At 33.9% G+C, this 16424-nt stretch overlaps 1 protein-coding gene across 1 annotated transcript in view; it reads left to right on the top strand.

Moving 5' to 3' along the window:
- Positions 1 to 365: 365 nt before the first annotated feature.
- The window catches only part of LOC146993273 (uncharacterized), a 74242-nt gene continuing 58183 nt past the window's right edge, over positions 366 to 16424 (top strand). The window contains exon 1 of the mRNA XM_085807476.1: positions 366 to 519. Coding sequence (XP_085663602.1) covers positions 429 to 519 — 91 coding nt within the window. The 5' untranslated portion in view covers positions 366 to 428. The remainder of the gene's footprint in view (positions 520 to 16424) is intronic.

Below are 16424 nucleotides of genomic sequence, written 5' to 3'. Positions count from 1 at the left end.
TTATTAATAATTTTGTTATTATTCATTTTATTTACGTATTTTTGTCTTTTCTGATAGCTTTTCATAGGGCTCTGGCACTTCAAATTTTAGAATGTAAGCACTGTCAAAAACATTTCGTTCGAAAGCCAGCCGATACGGTTAGAGGAGTAGAAGATAAAAACTTTGAAGGAAACTAGAAAACGCGAACTGAATATTAATAAATGAGTGAGCCATTGCAGGATCCTGTACCCGTACGAAGTAGACAGACGACATACCATAAAGTAGAGGCGAGATACAGATAAGGAAGGGAAAAAAGGGCCATCTGTTGGGGACCTAGAAAACGCGCATACTATTAGTTTCCTGTGAAAGCAGGGACGTGAAGCGAAAAGTGCGTTTGGGATAAGAAAAAGATTCAGAACGAACATCGATCGAATTTCTCACTCGCTATTATGACGACCAAGTTGCGATCTTGTAAGGAACCTCTCAAACTCAGGATGAGTGTTTCGAAGTGGAACATCTCCTTCCTCTGGGAGCATGGAGGTAAGAAAGTCTAACTTCCTACCTCCATGTCTGGGACGGCCTAATTAAATCATAGGGCCACTTCTGGCAACATCCCACAGACTTAACTCATGTATCTAGGGGGGGGCTGTGGGTGGGCTGCAGACAAACAAACACATGGGGATGTTTCTTATATATCAAAATATCGTTTTAAGATTAGTAAAGAATGAGAAGAAAGTTGAATTTTAAAAATTAATTTACACGTCAGAAAATAGATTCAAAGCCACTCGGCACTCAGTAATATAGGGAAAAAAAAAAAAAAAAAAAAAAGTATTAGCTTCTTGAGCTTAATAGAAAATACCTTGGGAATTGGAAATGCTCCAATAAAATCCAAAATACTTAGCAGTTAGGTGGATAATTACGGATGCTTTCTCCTGCCTGGTCAAATGCTCTTGACAGGTGCAGCTCCATTCTTTAAAAGTTTCAAAGTAATTTTCTTAGAATTGTTACTAGTGAAACTTACTACATCATAAATTCTGCTTTATGCAAAGATCTGAATCTGAATCCTGCTATTCGTGAATTTAAAAACGAAGAAAATGAAAAATTATACTGCTAAATTAAGCAGACAATTTGGACTTCGTAATGGTAGAAGATTTATATATGAGACTTTATGCAGCTCACCTCCTCCTCAGCTCCGTTCCGATATAAGCACCTTTCCCCCCTGTATATTATTATGCTAAGTAACTTTTCTATCAAATTTACTATGTTTCCGCATGATGGCCTAGATCAGGGATTCCCAACTCTACGAGCGTGGGCACTATGGCGCGCGTTGATCCTTTATTGTGTGCCCGCCGCTGTGCGATCGCAATAAAAATGTTTTATTTTCAGTAAAATTTTATGTGAAAGTTTTCTCATTTTTAATGAAATAGCAATTGCGTCCAACACAGATACCAGCACAAAGCGAATTGCGACTGATCTCCTTTTTTATGTGCATGTGTTATTAAGTCTATCCAACTATAACTTCACCTTGAAAAAGTAAATGGTGCCTCCGCCCAACAGATATTCGAGAATGTGCTCTGAAGTGTTAAAGACCCTTTTATTGAACACAATAGTTTACAGATGGCTCAGACTATCGTGTTTACGCAGTCATCGACAACCTGCGGTGAGAAACTAAACAAGTAATGTAACAACTAAATTCAAAGGAAACTAGTAGTGCAAGACTACACAGTTTGATTTAACCTAACAGGTGACTCAGAAACCTACACCTTCAGGACAATAATTTCGGCGGCAAGAAGGCGAAGCCGAGATTCAAAGTTAACCAGCTGGGAAAATTAACAACGTACGCTCACTATAACGAAACCCGCCCTCCAACTAAGCATTTCGATACTTCAGTTTAAATACTCTCATGTTCACCTTAATTTATTTACACACTGGCGAGAAAACGGGAGGTGAATAAGAAAAGACGGAAAAGGCTAACAAATTAAAATAACTATTAGTAAAAATAATAAGACCCTACAACTTTAAGCATCTTCTAAAATTCATTTTAGATAAGAACGGGTCATCAATCAGCACTTTCTTGACGCGTGGCCATTCTGGTCTCCTGACCTGCATGCACACAATTTTTGGTTTTGAAATAAATTTAAAACGCCTGGTAAGCGAATGGAGCAAAATCCTTTTATTGAACTTTCCGTTGGGCGGCGGGCACCATTTAACGGATGAAAACGGAGCAAATTATCTGATTTTAAAGTCAGCATTTCGCAACACGTGCATGTCGAGGCAGACATTCCGCTCAACTGTGAAACATGGCATCTTGCGACTTCAGATAATAATTTGCAATGATGGCCATCATGTGGAGCATGTTTAGCTGTAAACAAAATTATACAAATAAAAAAATATAGCTAAATATGTAATTTATTAATGAAATTCCCTGTAGTGGTGATACTGGAAGCCAGATTGTGTTTTTGTTAATTGTGTTTCTTCTGCATTTATTAAGTCATATACAAAATTTCACTCTTCTGATAAATTGGTACGGTTGTACGTAGATTTTTATAGGGGAATTTTGATTGTGAATACGTTGTATATATATATATATATAGAGAGAGATACGTGTATGAGCGTAAACAGACTGACGATTTCCTCTTAATCACTACTGAAATACAAGCTTCTTAGTGACAGAGATTAAAGACACACAAGAATAGAAACTAATGTCCTTTTAGTATTATAGAAAGCAGCGTGGTCACCTCCAGATAATTATCGTCTTTTCTATACGTCTCATATTTAATTATTTCCCACTGAAAGAAAATCTTGCGTTGCATTTTACAATAATCAGATCATTATGTAGAAGAACATCATTATTCATTTCCATCATGTTGAAATAAGAAACTCAAAATAATAACCATACTGAGAGGAGGATACAATAGTAAATGCTGCTGATAGTCTTTCAATTTAAATATGACTTATGTGACTGTTTACTCTCCTTCGCAAAAAATGTGACATATTTTAGAAAGCTTACTTTGCGTTTAAAAGTGTTCTTTACAATTTTAACATGTTCGTGATTTTTTTTATTTGCAATGTAGTTATAGTTTCGTGATTTTTCGTTACTTGCTTATGTTATTAATGTGGTACAGGGGCTCTGGATCACTTCATTCTGTTTACCGATCTGTAATCTAGAGAGAAAGTTTTAGGGAACTAATGTATGAAAGTTCAGATTCGATAATTTAAAGAGAATGATTAATTTTATGATCTAAATTAAATCGATGATTCAAATTGAAAGATATGTAAAACTAACAAGTATGGGCAATATGAATGACTTCTGTTTTTCTTTATATACATACATTTCATTTTTATTAAAATACAGTTGATGTACTCTGCTACGAAAGCGGAAATCATTAAATAACGTCTATAATGAGTGAAAATCATAAAGATTTCTGTACATTCCCATATTAATTATCCATTCTATGATAATGCATTTATTTGGATGCATTGAAAAACATGATTTAATGAAGAACTATAGCGGATTTTATAAAATATTCGTGATTCTGCAAATATTGGGTAAACATGATCAGAAAATTTAAAGAGTCTGTATCGACAATGCATTGAAAGATGAGTAAGCATTATCTAAAATACCAATTTATTGAGAAAAATTTAAGTTCAAATGAAGTAGCTTCTTGAAGACTGAAGAAGAAACTCTTTTTCTTTGAACAATTACTATGCAACGAAATAGGCTATAATGATGACATCGATGCATTTTTACTGTTAAATGACAAAATCTTGATAAGTTATTTTCCAACTGTGAACAGTATTATAGGTGTTCAATAGAGGTCTAAAATGATGTTGAAGATGTTCTGTATGATGATATAATTATGATCATAGTTATTGTAATGAATATAAGGATAAATGAAAGTGAATCAAGATCCCTACTGAAAGTTTCTTGAATTCAAAATGTAGTAGATATAAATGAAGAATTCTTTCGAAGGAACTAACGAAATTGTTGAAACGGTTCTCAAAGTGAACTGAGCATTTATCAAGAAACTCTGTCAAAAGGAAAGCTTTAAAGAAAACACCATTCTTAAGAGTTGCAAATAGAAATGCAATCAGAATCACAGTTAATATTAATTAATGCAGTTTTAGCTTACTGGTTCTTAACCGTTTTGAGCTCCATTCCCTCCCTCTCACCTTCTTTCGGTTCCACTAGTTGGCCGAGTAGCGGGTAGTTCAATCCTGGTTGGAATGCAGACGAACGGAGTGACAGCATGTGTGGTTTTTATGTTATTTTCATATGTGAAATATGAATACGAGACAGTTTTGTTCATAAAGTCCACCACAAAAGAATTCCTTTCCTTAGACATATAGCACTCGTATTTAAATAATTTAATTGTATAATCTGCCGTATTTAAATAAAATAACCTCACTTTCTGTCACAGTGTCGTACCCTAAGATGTTTAGATTGTAATGACGCACTCCAAATAACACGTAAAAGCCAAAATATATTATTGTAGTGCACAGTAATGGGCCATATAAATTTAACGTTTATCATATTTAATAAATTCATTATTTATGTATTTATTAAAATATAAATTACTATTATTGTTGCTATGCTATACATATTAATTAGGAAACCATTCTATTAATAAAAATAATAAAAATACTATTATTGAATGTAGGTGAATATACATTTCGCATAGTTTCGCTGCCCTCATATAAGGGCCACGCTTAACAGGTGCAGGCGTTTTGGGTTATGGGATTTCGATCGCGTCGAAGCCGGTCTCGGCATGTGAACCTGCGTCAACATTTCAGTCTAACAATTTGAGTTCGAATAATTCCTTCCCTCTAAAAATTACGAAATTTCTCCGGGTTACATATCCTTGTTTTAGCTTTCATAAATGCATTTAGCATCAATTATGATGCATTAAAATTATGGGTAAGAAATAAAAAATGCCTTAAATAAAAGAATTTCGTAGTTTAAACGAGAGTATTGATACAATTAACTATATTATTTTTTTTTCTTGTAAGTCTTTTTACCTTAATCTTTCTTTTCTCCGGTTTTGATACCTGAGAAGAATTGAAGGTTCAATTTGGTTTTTTTATCTGATTATGGTCAAGCACTCGAGGGCTATCTGTCTGAGGGAAGGGTGCCTTCATGAATGGCTCTGAAAATAAAACTGGCTCGTATATATATTAAAATTATGGGATACGCATGGAGTAGCCACGAAAAAACCCATGCAAAAAAGCCAGCCCGTTCACCGAGATTCGGTGCTCGGTCTGCACTATCGGTGTTTAACGACTTTAACGCTCGGCCGCTGGTGGGAGAGGAATTGAAGGTAAACTTACCGTATCACTCGCATAGCGGTCGAAGACTTTATTAAAAATTTGTCTATCCTCTGCAGCTCATCATGACAAAGATCAACCGGGTAAGAAATGCAAATTAAACATTGCAGGGAATTACTTTATTTTCTAAACATAAATCAGGCCCAGTTTAAGAACTTGGCAGTAAAAGTAATTACTGAAAATTTCAGAATTTAACGAGGCCTCCGTCATGGATAAATATTGGCAAAAACAGGTTAACTTAAAAGCTCCTTTTTCCCTCCTTAATTTTAGAAGCACGTTCGGCCGACAATCCGTCTGGTTTGGTTTACTTAATTATGGCAAAGCACTTAAGGGCTATCTGCCTGAGAGGAGAGATGCCTTCGTGGAGGACTTTCTAAGGAAAATTGCTCATATACACGCTACACATGGGGAAACCACGAAAACTCCCATGCTGCCAGCCCGTTGTCTGTGATTCGAACCCCGGACCTAACTACCAGCGTTCAGCGACTCTACCTCTCGGCCTCTGTGTGGCTTCGGCTGGCAATCGGTAGAGCCGGATTTCGAATCTCGGATGGGCAGTGTACATTTTTCATATCTTTTATTCCAAAATAATTATGTCTCATGGTCACTACAAATTTTCTAGGTGAAGCAGTATTTCATTTCTTTAAATTTTTTAAACTCTAGTTCAATGTTCAATGTGACAAAATCTTAAAGCAGAGTAGTCATTTAGTAGTCGATTTTGTTGCAGGTAATAACGAAGAGAGACATAGTTCTCTCTTGTGTATCAGACTGTCTTGTAAATAGAGTGAGGGGAAAAATATCCATACAGCAGGCATAAAAAATTTTAAACCACTTTATGTTAATTAGCTTATAACTTGCTTGTAATGTATTCTAAAATAACAGAAGAAAATCAAACGCTTAAAGCTACAGCTATTTTCTCTAAGTGTGAAAAAATTCATGCAATAGTATTTGCTGAAACTCCTAAAATGCTTGAAACCTGAAAAATTCTAATGCACTTAAAAAGTTTCGTCCTTCTTGTATACAAATTTTACATAACCACAGCAAAAACTAATTACAAATTCTACTACTAGTACCCTGAATAAATCTTTGATATATTTTCTCTTTTTTTTTCGAAAATGATTACCAAAAATTATTAAATGAAAAATACAGTAGTCGCAAAGAATCGAATCATAAGTCAAAAACATAAAATAAGCTGATATCAGAAAACTCATTATGAATGTTCTCAGTAAGGAACAATTTCTAAGCAAAATAGGAAATGATACTGTGCAATATATGTACACAGTGTAATACACAATGCAATATGTATATCATGTTACTGTGCAAATAAATTTAACCCTTCGTCGATTGTGAGATTAAGCAATTTTTTCTTACCAAATGCGCGAAATACCTGTCAGTCGTAAATTTGTAATGCAAGCTGTGTTCGTTTTTCACCGACTCCGTGGTTTGTCTGTGTCCACTGCAATGCGTCATTAATATGCAAATTGAGTTCTTTGATGACTTTCAATAGGCTATGACTGAAACTGTAGAAAATAAGTATCGTTTCGGAGACCAACAAAGTTAAGCTAGAGAGATGGACAACTCATTTTGAAGAAAACTAAACTGAATTTTTAATAAGTTCCTCTTTGATTTGCGCCAGAACGTTTTGAAGCTACCAGGAAAGAAGTTCATTCCAGAATATACAGAACTTAATTAAAAATGGTTTTCTAGTCATTTAAAAAACTCATTAAAAACAAAAGTGGCAGAGAAAAAAAGAACAGAATTAGCAAATGAATTAACAAATCCAAATGATTTTGGAATCTGGTTATGCTTTTGGATGAAAGTAAGTTTAATATCTGGCAATCAGATTGTTGGGTTAGGTTACCTGAATACGAAAAAGACATGATTGCTATCTGTCTGAGAAGAGGGATGCCTTCATGGAGGATTTTCTGAAGGAAACTGATTCGTACTCATGAATAAAACCAGGAATCCAAATATACAGCCAGCCCTTTCACCTGGAACCGATTCAAAAAGCAGGTTGAACTACCAGCATTCAACAGTCTTAACCACTTGGTCACTGGTTGGGCGAAAATCAGATGGATGCAGATTAATATGAAGGAAAGTTGGCAAAGTGATAAAGAAGGAAAATATACAAGCAAAGGTAAAACCCAATGGTGAAAAGACAGTGGCGATAAAAATTAAAGGAACAGCATTAAAAATTCACGTAACTTAAATGATTTAATAGCTAAGAAACGGAACTTGCACAAGGTCTTTATTTTGTATGCTCACATGTCTTCAAAATACAGAATAACGTTTAAAAAAAACGTCAGCCTTGCGGTGATTTTTCATATTCTGTCTTAGATTATCCAGGAATTTCTGTGGTAAAAAAGGCATATTCGGCAATGAATACACACTGCAAGTCGGCAACCTAGGGCACTGCAAGTCGGCAACCTAGAGCATCCCACAGTATCCTGAATTCTGATGCTAAATTTTTTGCTGCAAGGATTTCCCAATGGATAAAAGTGTAAAAAATGTATAAAAGTTATATGATCATTACTAACAGCTTTAATAAATGACTTGCAGTGTTTTTCTCCGTCATCGGCTTTGCACTACCTGTGCATATTCAGATGCAGTTCTTACATTTGAAACCTTCAGTTTTGAAAATTTAGTCTGCTTTACTATGTATGTTTTTCCCTTTTGTATACTCTTCCAAAGGCTTTTTTTTTCGTGTTTTTAAACCTTCTGAAATTAATGAAATATTTTGTAATTTGAATGAAATTATGCTAGATGTTTAAGATTTTTTTTATTAAAATTGTTATGTACTTTATTATGAAAGTGTTACATTAAAATTTTTTAATACTTTTGTAACTTAGTTTGTCTAGAAAAACTAAATCAGTTTGAAAACTATTAATATACAGAAATACGATGCAAATACCCGCAAATTTTACGAAACGAAATTATAGAAGTGAAATGATTAATAATTATAAATCATGTAATATTCAGAATAAGAAATAAAACGCAAAACTTATAGGAGAACCTCTGTGGCAGCTCAATAACATGTGGGAGGTTAATATACCTTTGCTAAGATACCTAGAAATTTTCCTTAGGTGACCTTGGCATAAATGTGCCAGACATTAATTTCCTGCGAAATTTTCCTTGCTCATTTCTTTTTATTCAATGCTGGCTTTTTTTCCTGAATTTATACATTAGCTATTAATGCACTCATATAAGTTTCAAGACAAAGCATTTGATTGCAGTATAACTGCCTTACCTGTGTAGAATCAGTTACATGAAGCATTCCTTATTCTTTTTAATTCTTTTCTCAATGATAATATAAAATCTTTGTCTTCAACTAAAATGTTTGAACGAAAGCACTACCACATGAGTTATCAAGAAAATATTCCATGTTTACGGTTATTCTTATTTAATTGATGAGAAAGTTGAATACTCGGACTGAATGCTGCACACGAATATGTAATATAAAATATCTTATTTTTAATTTTAGACCCCTTTATTTCATATTTAATTAGGAAATTTTTCACTTTGTCTTACATTTGTTTTTATCGTATAGCATACTCTGTTTTATTTCAGTGGAAATTTAATGGCTCATAATTAACTGGCGGCGACTTTGCAAAGCCACTTGGTTAAAATAAAATTTCTCTTTGTTGCATATCACCTTTTGACCTAATAGCTTTCTTTTGAGTTAGATCAGTGGCCACAAATGCAGTCAATTATGCAGTCTGTCAGTACTGTGGTAAGTGAGAGCCATTACTCTTGCAAAATAGTTGCAAGAGTAGTAAGGGTCTGAAGAGGAGGACTGAGAGCAACTATACGCCTTCCTAAAGTATCCCAAACATGCTCGATAGGATTCAGGTCCAGTGATTGAGCTAGCCACTCCATACGCTGTATTTTCTGCTGCTGAATATAATCCTCCGCGATGCCCTCTGCGTTCTAACGTTGTCATCCTGTAGCAGGAAACTGTCAGTTACTGCCATGGCATAAGGCCGCACATAAGCATCAAGGATGCCATCTCTAAGGCCGAAACATTCATGGTTCCACGTGGAAAGACATGGAAGTTTGTGTGTCCACCCAAAGAGATACCACCCCAAACACAAACACTGTTTCCTCTTTAAGCATATGTTTCACTTATGTTTGATGGATGACAACGGGCTTCAGGCTCCCTCCAAACCAAATAACGCCTACTATCATTTTGGAGGCTACACCTGAATTCATCCGTAAAGAGAACAGCCCTCCATTGATCAGCTGTCCAGTGGACATGTGTTTAAAATTGCAGTGAACATGTACGAATCTGTCTTTAAAATTGCTGCCAAAGTCTATAAACTCTAGAAGGACGCACATTTAGCAATTTGGCCACTTCTATCTAACTTTGTCCTGCTTCTAGTCTCTCAATAGTTCTCCATTGCAGTTCTTCGAGCAAATGATGTCTGGAGATCATTGTTACAAATTGGCTATCCCAGGTTTCTTATCTCAGTATCACAGCGAAATTTGCAGGCTTGCTCTGAAATATGCAATTTTATGCTCCTCGCAGATGACGTATTTCGATTGCAGCGCCACTAATTTGCATATTGCAGTTTTACTCGCCAATTCTTATTTGACAACATATTCAAATTTTATACGGATTGGTGTATTTTTGAATGAGTTATCGCTATTTTGTGAGTTTTCCTTAATTTTTGGAAACCAGTGTAGTATTACGAGGTGAAGCAGTTATGTCAAGAAGCTGTATTAAAGCAGTTTTTTTATTTAATTAGCGAAATAAAAATTTTCTTTACACAAAAATTAATAAATAAGTAAAACCATCGTCGAGCTATATAATGATACATAAATAACAGATTTAGCATATCTGTTGACTTGACTTAGACATTTAAAACCGGACTAATAAAAAGCTGCAAGGAACCGAACTCAATAACAAGCTGCAAGAGAAGATTAAACTTATTTTTGGCATGTATGTTTGTATTAAACCTTTTAAACTGCCATTACGGTTAACACAACCTGAATCAAAATATTTCGCACATTTCCTTTCTTAGGTCTTGAGCTATTCTTTCAAATGAAATAGTTCAAAAATAGACGATGAAAATAACATTATTACGAAAAGAATTTGAAGAAAGATACATTGTTGTTAATGATTTGTAGTCCAATTTTACATTATTTTCACTACCATTGAAACGAACGAGAATAACGCACCAGAAAAGTTGCACATTTAGCTAATTAGTTTATAAGTTAGTTCTCCCGCCTTCTTAGCATGCCTTCATAGTGGAATGGTCAGCACGCTCGGCGCGTATTCAAGAGCTCCGATGTTCGAGTCCCGGCGAGGGCATTGCTCATTTTCCCGTCTTCCGGCTTCAAAATGTTAATTCAGGGATTCTCAAAGTTTCAGGAGTGAATTTGGTCAGCATTTAATTTACCTGTTAAGTACTTAATTTTAGTTTATGAATGCAAAAGACAATTTTTATTCAAGTTTATGTATTTATTAATACTTTTTATACTTTTTATAAAATATAATCTAAATTTAAATATATATATGCATTTTTCGAGTTTTCGAAAAGGGTGAAATGATAAACTAGCAATGGCGAAAAGGGTGCTTGAGGTAAAAAAAGGTTTAGAACCACCGATTTAATGTGATTCAAATCTAATTCAAGGATCTAACGAGATAGATTTGATTAACTTTTACTCGTCAAAAAATCCCTATTCTCAGATGCGAAAATTTGCAGTAAGAATAATCTCTTTGTTTGGGAGTACACTTAAATGTACATTTACGTTTATACGTAGTTTTTTCGTAGTTGAAAATTCGTAAGTCTGAGAAAAGAACCCGATTGACCAATGAGCATTTCTAATCTGTGATGAAAATAGTTTCTAATAATTTCTCTCCAAAGCTACAAACTTTGACCCACTACGAAATTTTCCATACAGATCTGGAATGTTTTTATTGCTTACTAAGTTTTGATAAATTTCTGTAAGGGATTAGGCACTTAAGGGAAAAAAAAAAAAAAAAAAAAAAAAAAAAAAAAAAATTGAACTGAAAAGAAAGAATCTCATAATTTTAGTCAGGGAGAGCAGAAATAATTATAAGTTTGAGAAATAAAAAGTAAATATCGAGAAAAACATTGCAGAAATTACATTTGATTATTATCGAAACAAATTTTCAAATAAACAATGCTCGAGGGAAATCAAAATTAAAAAATATAATTTCAGGCGTATTATATACTTATACAAAACAGCACAGCATACGCATGCGTCATATCAGATTGTCAAGGGATGATATTCATATATTGGGGGGTATATGTAGCGTAATATATATACACACATCCGCTCTCAATTTGTTAAAAAAAAAAAAAAAAAAAAAAAAAAAAAAAAAAAAAAGGATTCGGTCTACCAACTGCTTTCAGATAGTGCAATTTGGTCTGCAAGCGGTTTGAGTTCGAGGATTAGATAATTTAAGCATAGCACACAGAGTTTATCTGCGTAAGGAGGAATGACTTCGTGGAGGTCTTTCTAAGTGAAATTGGCTGATTTCACTTTACGAATAGGAGAAACCACGAAAAACAACCACGCACCCAGCCCGTTTGTCAGGGATCAAACCCTTCTCGAACTCCGACCATTCAGCGGTCTTTAGCCACTTGGTTATCGGTGGATACTGTTAATGTGAGAAAAGTAATGAAAGGTTCATAGTATTAAGAATAAGACGCCACATTTTCATCCATTTCCGTACAGCCAAACAAATTCTGAACGACTGCTCACTTTTAAAGAATGATATAATTTTATGGCTAGTCTTGTTAAACGTCTCATCAGATTTTAACAAAGTATAAAATTGCCCTTTTTTAAAAACTTAAAAAAAAAAAAAATGAGAATTAACTCGTTAAGAAGTATTAGTTACTTATTCTTTAAGAGAGCGACGGCACTCTCATTTAGATTCGCTGATCTAGTTTCAAACTTGAAGCTAGACGAAAGATTACTGAAAGTTTGCAAAAGTCTCACGAGGGCTATCCTCAGAGCATACAAGAATTGAGAAAATAGCACTGATATATTTAGGTATGTTCCTTTGCCAGAGAATTCTAACTTTATACGTGTTCATTTTGATGAAGGACATTTCGATAAATTCATTCTAAAAATACATTCATAAATTTTTAGATCACAAATGGTCAGCATTTTTTATCTAAACTAAGGAAGAGACTAATAAAAAAATGAATTTAGATGTCCAGTTAGGTTTCTGAATAAACCCAAAGAAGATTGCCCTGTGTGTACTGTCAAGTTGCATGCACCGTATTCCCCCTCCTCTCTAGCTTTTCAGCGCCAGGTTCAGAATATTTAAACAATATGATTGTAATTTTCCCCTTCCTCAAGGCCTACAGAGAACGAGCTCTCCTAAATTTTAAAATGGATTGTTCCATGCAGTGATTGTTTACGTCTTAATAACAAAGAAAAACCCTCGCAAGTTACCCGCTAAGATCAAGCCGAACCTTCTCTTTTTAGCTGGAGAATTTTATGCCAGTCTAATACAAGAACCAACCAATCACAGCCAAGCAAACATGAAATGACATTCAGTCTACGATTTCGCTGAGTCAGCTGTATATTCCCTTCTCTAGTTATTTATGGATGATTTGAGGCCTGAGGAGTAGCACAGACAGCAATAAGAAGTAGCGAGATTCAAGTTACAGAGAAGTAGAAATGACGATATCTTATTAGATACTGTAATGTTAATATTACATATATTCTCATCGGAATGTAGAGTTTTTTAAGGAAATAATACTATGATAGTTATTTGCAATTTATCCCTGATTACTTTTCGTTTGTTATGTTCTTACTGTAATCGTGCAATTCGGGAATTAAATTATTCGCAAAATTTTCCAGTCGATTTTTAGACTATAAAACTAATAAAATGAAAGTTGGAAAAATACGCGAGAAAATATGGTGTATAGATGAAACTTGATAAACATAAACAGTTTTTTATGCAGTATATGGAAGCAGAAGAAAGGCTGTTTTTCTATATTTAGAAAATGCCGAGACAAAGCTTGGAATTTTTAAAAGTTTTGCATGAGTAGTATAATTGACATTTGGCGACTCATTAGAAAAAAAAAAAAAAAAAAAAAAGAGGCAATTCAATTGAAATATTTGGAAAACAAAGATGCAAATATAAATAAACATTTCAGCCTTACTGCATTCATTAATGAAGATTTAACAATTGAAGTAGAAGTAAATTCAGAGCAATATATAAAGAAATCAAAATGACCGTGGACCACTTTAGTTTTCATTCAATCAAATCGTCAGAAAGATATACAACATACAAAGAATAACTGAACAGACAACAGTATTGCAACATTATAGTAAACACATTATGCAGGAAGTCGAATACTTTGTTTCGTGAAATATCTAGGCATACTTTTCACCTAACATGATGATTTTAGAGCAAGGTGGGTGACGTAAATCTCCTTTAGGCAGAGAAAGTGACCTCTTTCTGTTGTGACCTACAAGAGTTCCTAATTTCATTTTAAACGAAGAGAGAGAACGAGTGTTTCGCCTGAAGCTGCGTTTCCGAGTCACGTTTAACTGAACTGTTTTAAGGATCTCAACCCTTTGACATTATTTCCTAAAAAGAAAGCTGGAGAGCGAAAACGTTCAGATTGGGGGAGGGAAGGAACTATGAAATGTTAAAGAACTATAAGCACGCCGTAAATATATAGCAACAATGGTCAAACAAGTTATTTGCGTTTATGCAAACATGTTATTTTAGTTTAAATTACATGTAAAGAACCATCAGTCGAAAATCTGAGAGTGTTCATTTTGATGTGTTCTGAAGAAATCTGAATACTGTACCAAGCGCAGAGAAATTCCTTACAGAATTTCCCACTCAGATGTCTAAATGTCTCTGAAACACCATATTTGCACAATGAGTAGAACGAAGACACAGCACATGCAGACATTTTGATGATGAACGGCTGGAAAAAAAGGCGGCAAAGAAGCATGGAACAGCTATAAAACTTAAACACTCCATAGTTTTAATTTTATAATTGTTCCTTACTATGAAATTAAAAGGTTTTGTTATAAGAAGTTGGCTACCAGTGTCAGTTACGTTACGCTACGAGTGCAGTTACATTGCGCTACCGATGCGTTTATCATCCATGTGGATTGGCAATAATTGCGTTTCCAAGACATACTACCTTACACGACGCCTGGCAAATAGCCATTTCTAATAGTGTTGCCATTTCACCTGCACAAGATGTTAATTAATTTTCCAAATTATAATTTTATTGCTTAACAAACTAGTCTTTGAAAACAGTCAGCCAACTTCTCAGTATTTTACAGCTTTATTAATGTATTTAATTGATATAATTTATTTTTATTTAATTTAAATAATGTATAATATATATAAAGGAAGAAAGGAGAACAAACTAAAAAAGACCTGTGTGGTCAAGAATTGTGCGAATTGAGCTGCAAAATTTGAAAACAAAGTAAAAAGGATATTATTCAAGCTTTTGCTTAAAAGCAAATGAGATATTGTGGTTCTCGTGTAAAAGTTTTAACACTATGCAAAAATAAATTGTAATACAAAAAGTTAAAATACAAGAAGTATGAAATATTAAACAAGAAAAACTGACAAATAAAAAGTGAATGTGAAACTTAATTCAAATTTAAAAGTTAAAAATGTTGATTAAAGTTTAAACAATCCTAAAACATTTTAAAATTACAACAAAAATTATTAAAAACACAAGTAAAATTACATAGAAGCAGTAAATGGTAAATTAGCCTAATTCGAATCTCATTACGGACTTATCAAGAGAAATGCACAATGAGTTTCGAATCTAGCTAACTCCATAACGCGTTTCGACAAAAGGAAGAATTGAGACTAAACACGAAAAACATTTTGAGTATTAAACAGACAAAAATACCTAATATAACTTAAGTCTCAATCTTTCTGTTTCATTCCTCGACGCGTCCGCTGGTTAAAGTAAATGAGAAACACATTAATGGTGTAAGAAAAAACTATACAAACTAGCTTGGTAAGGCAAATGTACAGAATAAAATAAATAGCGATTTGCTATTAGTCAACTTATACATAATTATAAGGGAGTACCTACTGAGCTTGAAGAGTTAAAACTTTGTAAAAGAAGGAATATTCCTTCTTTTACAAAGTTAAATAAGTATAAATGGTCATTTTAGGTCAAGACTTCTTACCTATATAAAAGTACTGCTCTTGACGCACGGGTTGAATTATGTAATCGCCAGAATATTCGGGGGCGGAGCCCAACCTTTGTCGAAACTGATTTACAAATTTCTAGTTATTCACGTACTCCGAATGATTTTGGTATAACACACTGAATTTCAAAATTATTTCACTACTGGGATGATTTGCTTGTATGGTAACACTTGATAGGCTACAAAGAAATGAAAAACTAAACTAGTTGGTGAGAAAACATGGGTACAGTTGAATAGTCCATTGTTCTGTAGACCAAATACATATTCCCGTACATATAGGCAAAACACAAGCACGTTTTACAATAGTATATACAGTACTAGCAACATACAATACTGTTTTGCAATAAAACAATAATTACAAGTGACATACAACACTCTTTTGAAATAAGAAAAGGAATCTTAGTAAATTTAGGTTCAATACTGATGCATGCAAATTTGTATAAGTTTTGTCACACTAGTAACAAGAACAGTTCGCAGCAATGGTTATTTGTTTCTCGTCAGCTGTAAATACTTTTGATGCTTTTGGACGTGTTCAAAGACTTTTGAAAGGTGGGGAATGCCTTTTAAAATTTGTCCATGAAGTGAAAGCAGAAATCGCCTTCTGCTTTCACTTCAATAATAGCTGCAATAATTAAGGAAAATTAATGGTTAACAAACGCAAGAAAACTAAAGCGACTATTGGCTTACGTCTCAAACATGGGTTAATAGAATATAATGGTGTTGTAAGGTCTTTATTTTATTCTAACCAATTACTTTTAGTTTTCTTTTACTTTTCCTTCTGATTTAATTTTCCTACCGGAATGTAAATTTGTTATGACGTAGATGCTAATCTAAACGTGTTTCAGAAGCAGTATTTAAGCTGCGTTTCAAGAGTTCGAAAAGTAGTAGTACGGACTTAGTTTCGAGTTTCTGCTGTGTGTTTGAAATTAGCTCTC

The sequence above is a fragment of the Stegodyphus dumicola genome, chromosome X1, assembly GCF_044657685.1.
Source record: "Stegodyphus dumicola isolate Sdum_Otavi_A_Nest chromosome X1, ASM4465768v1".
Lineage (NCBI taxonomy): Eukaryota > Metazoa > Arthropoda > Arachnida > Araneae > Eresidae > Stegodyphus > Stegodyphus dumicola.
The sequence above is the reverse complement of the archived record's forward strand: the minus strand, read 5'-3'. Positions and strand labels throughout refer to the sequence as shown.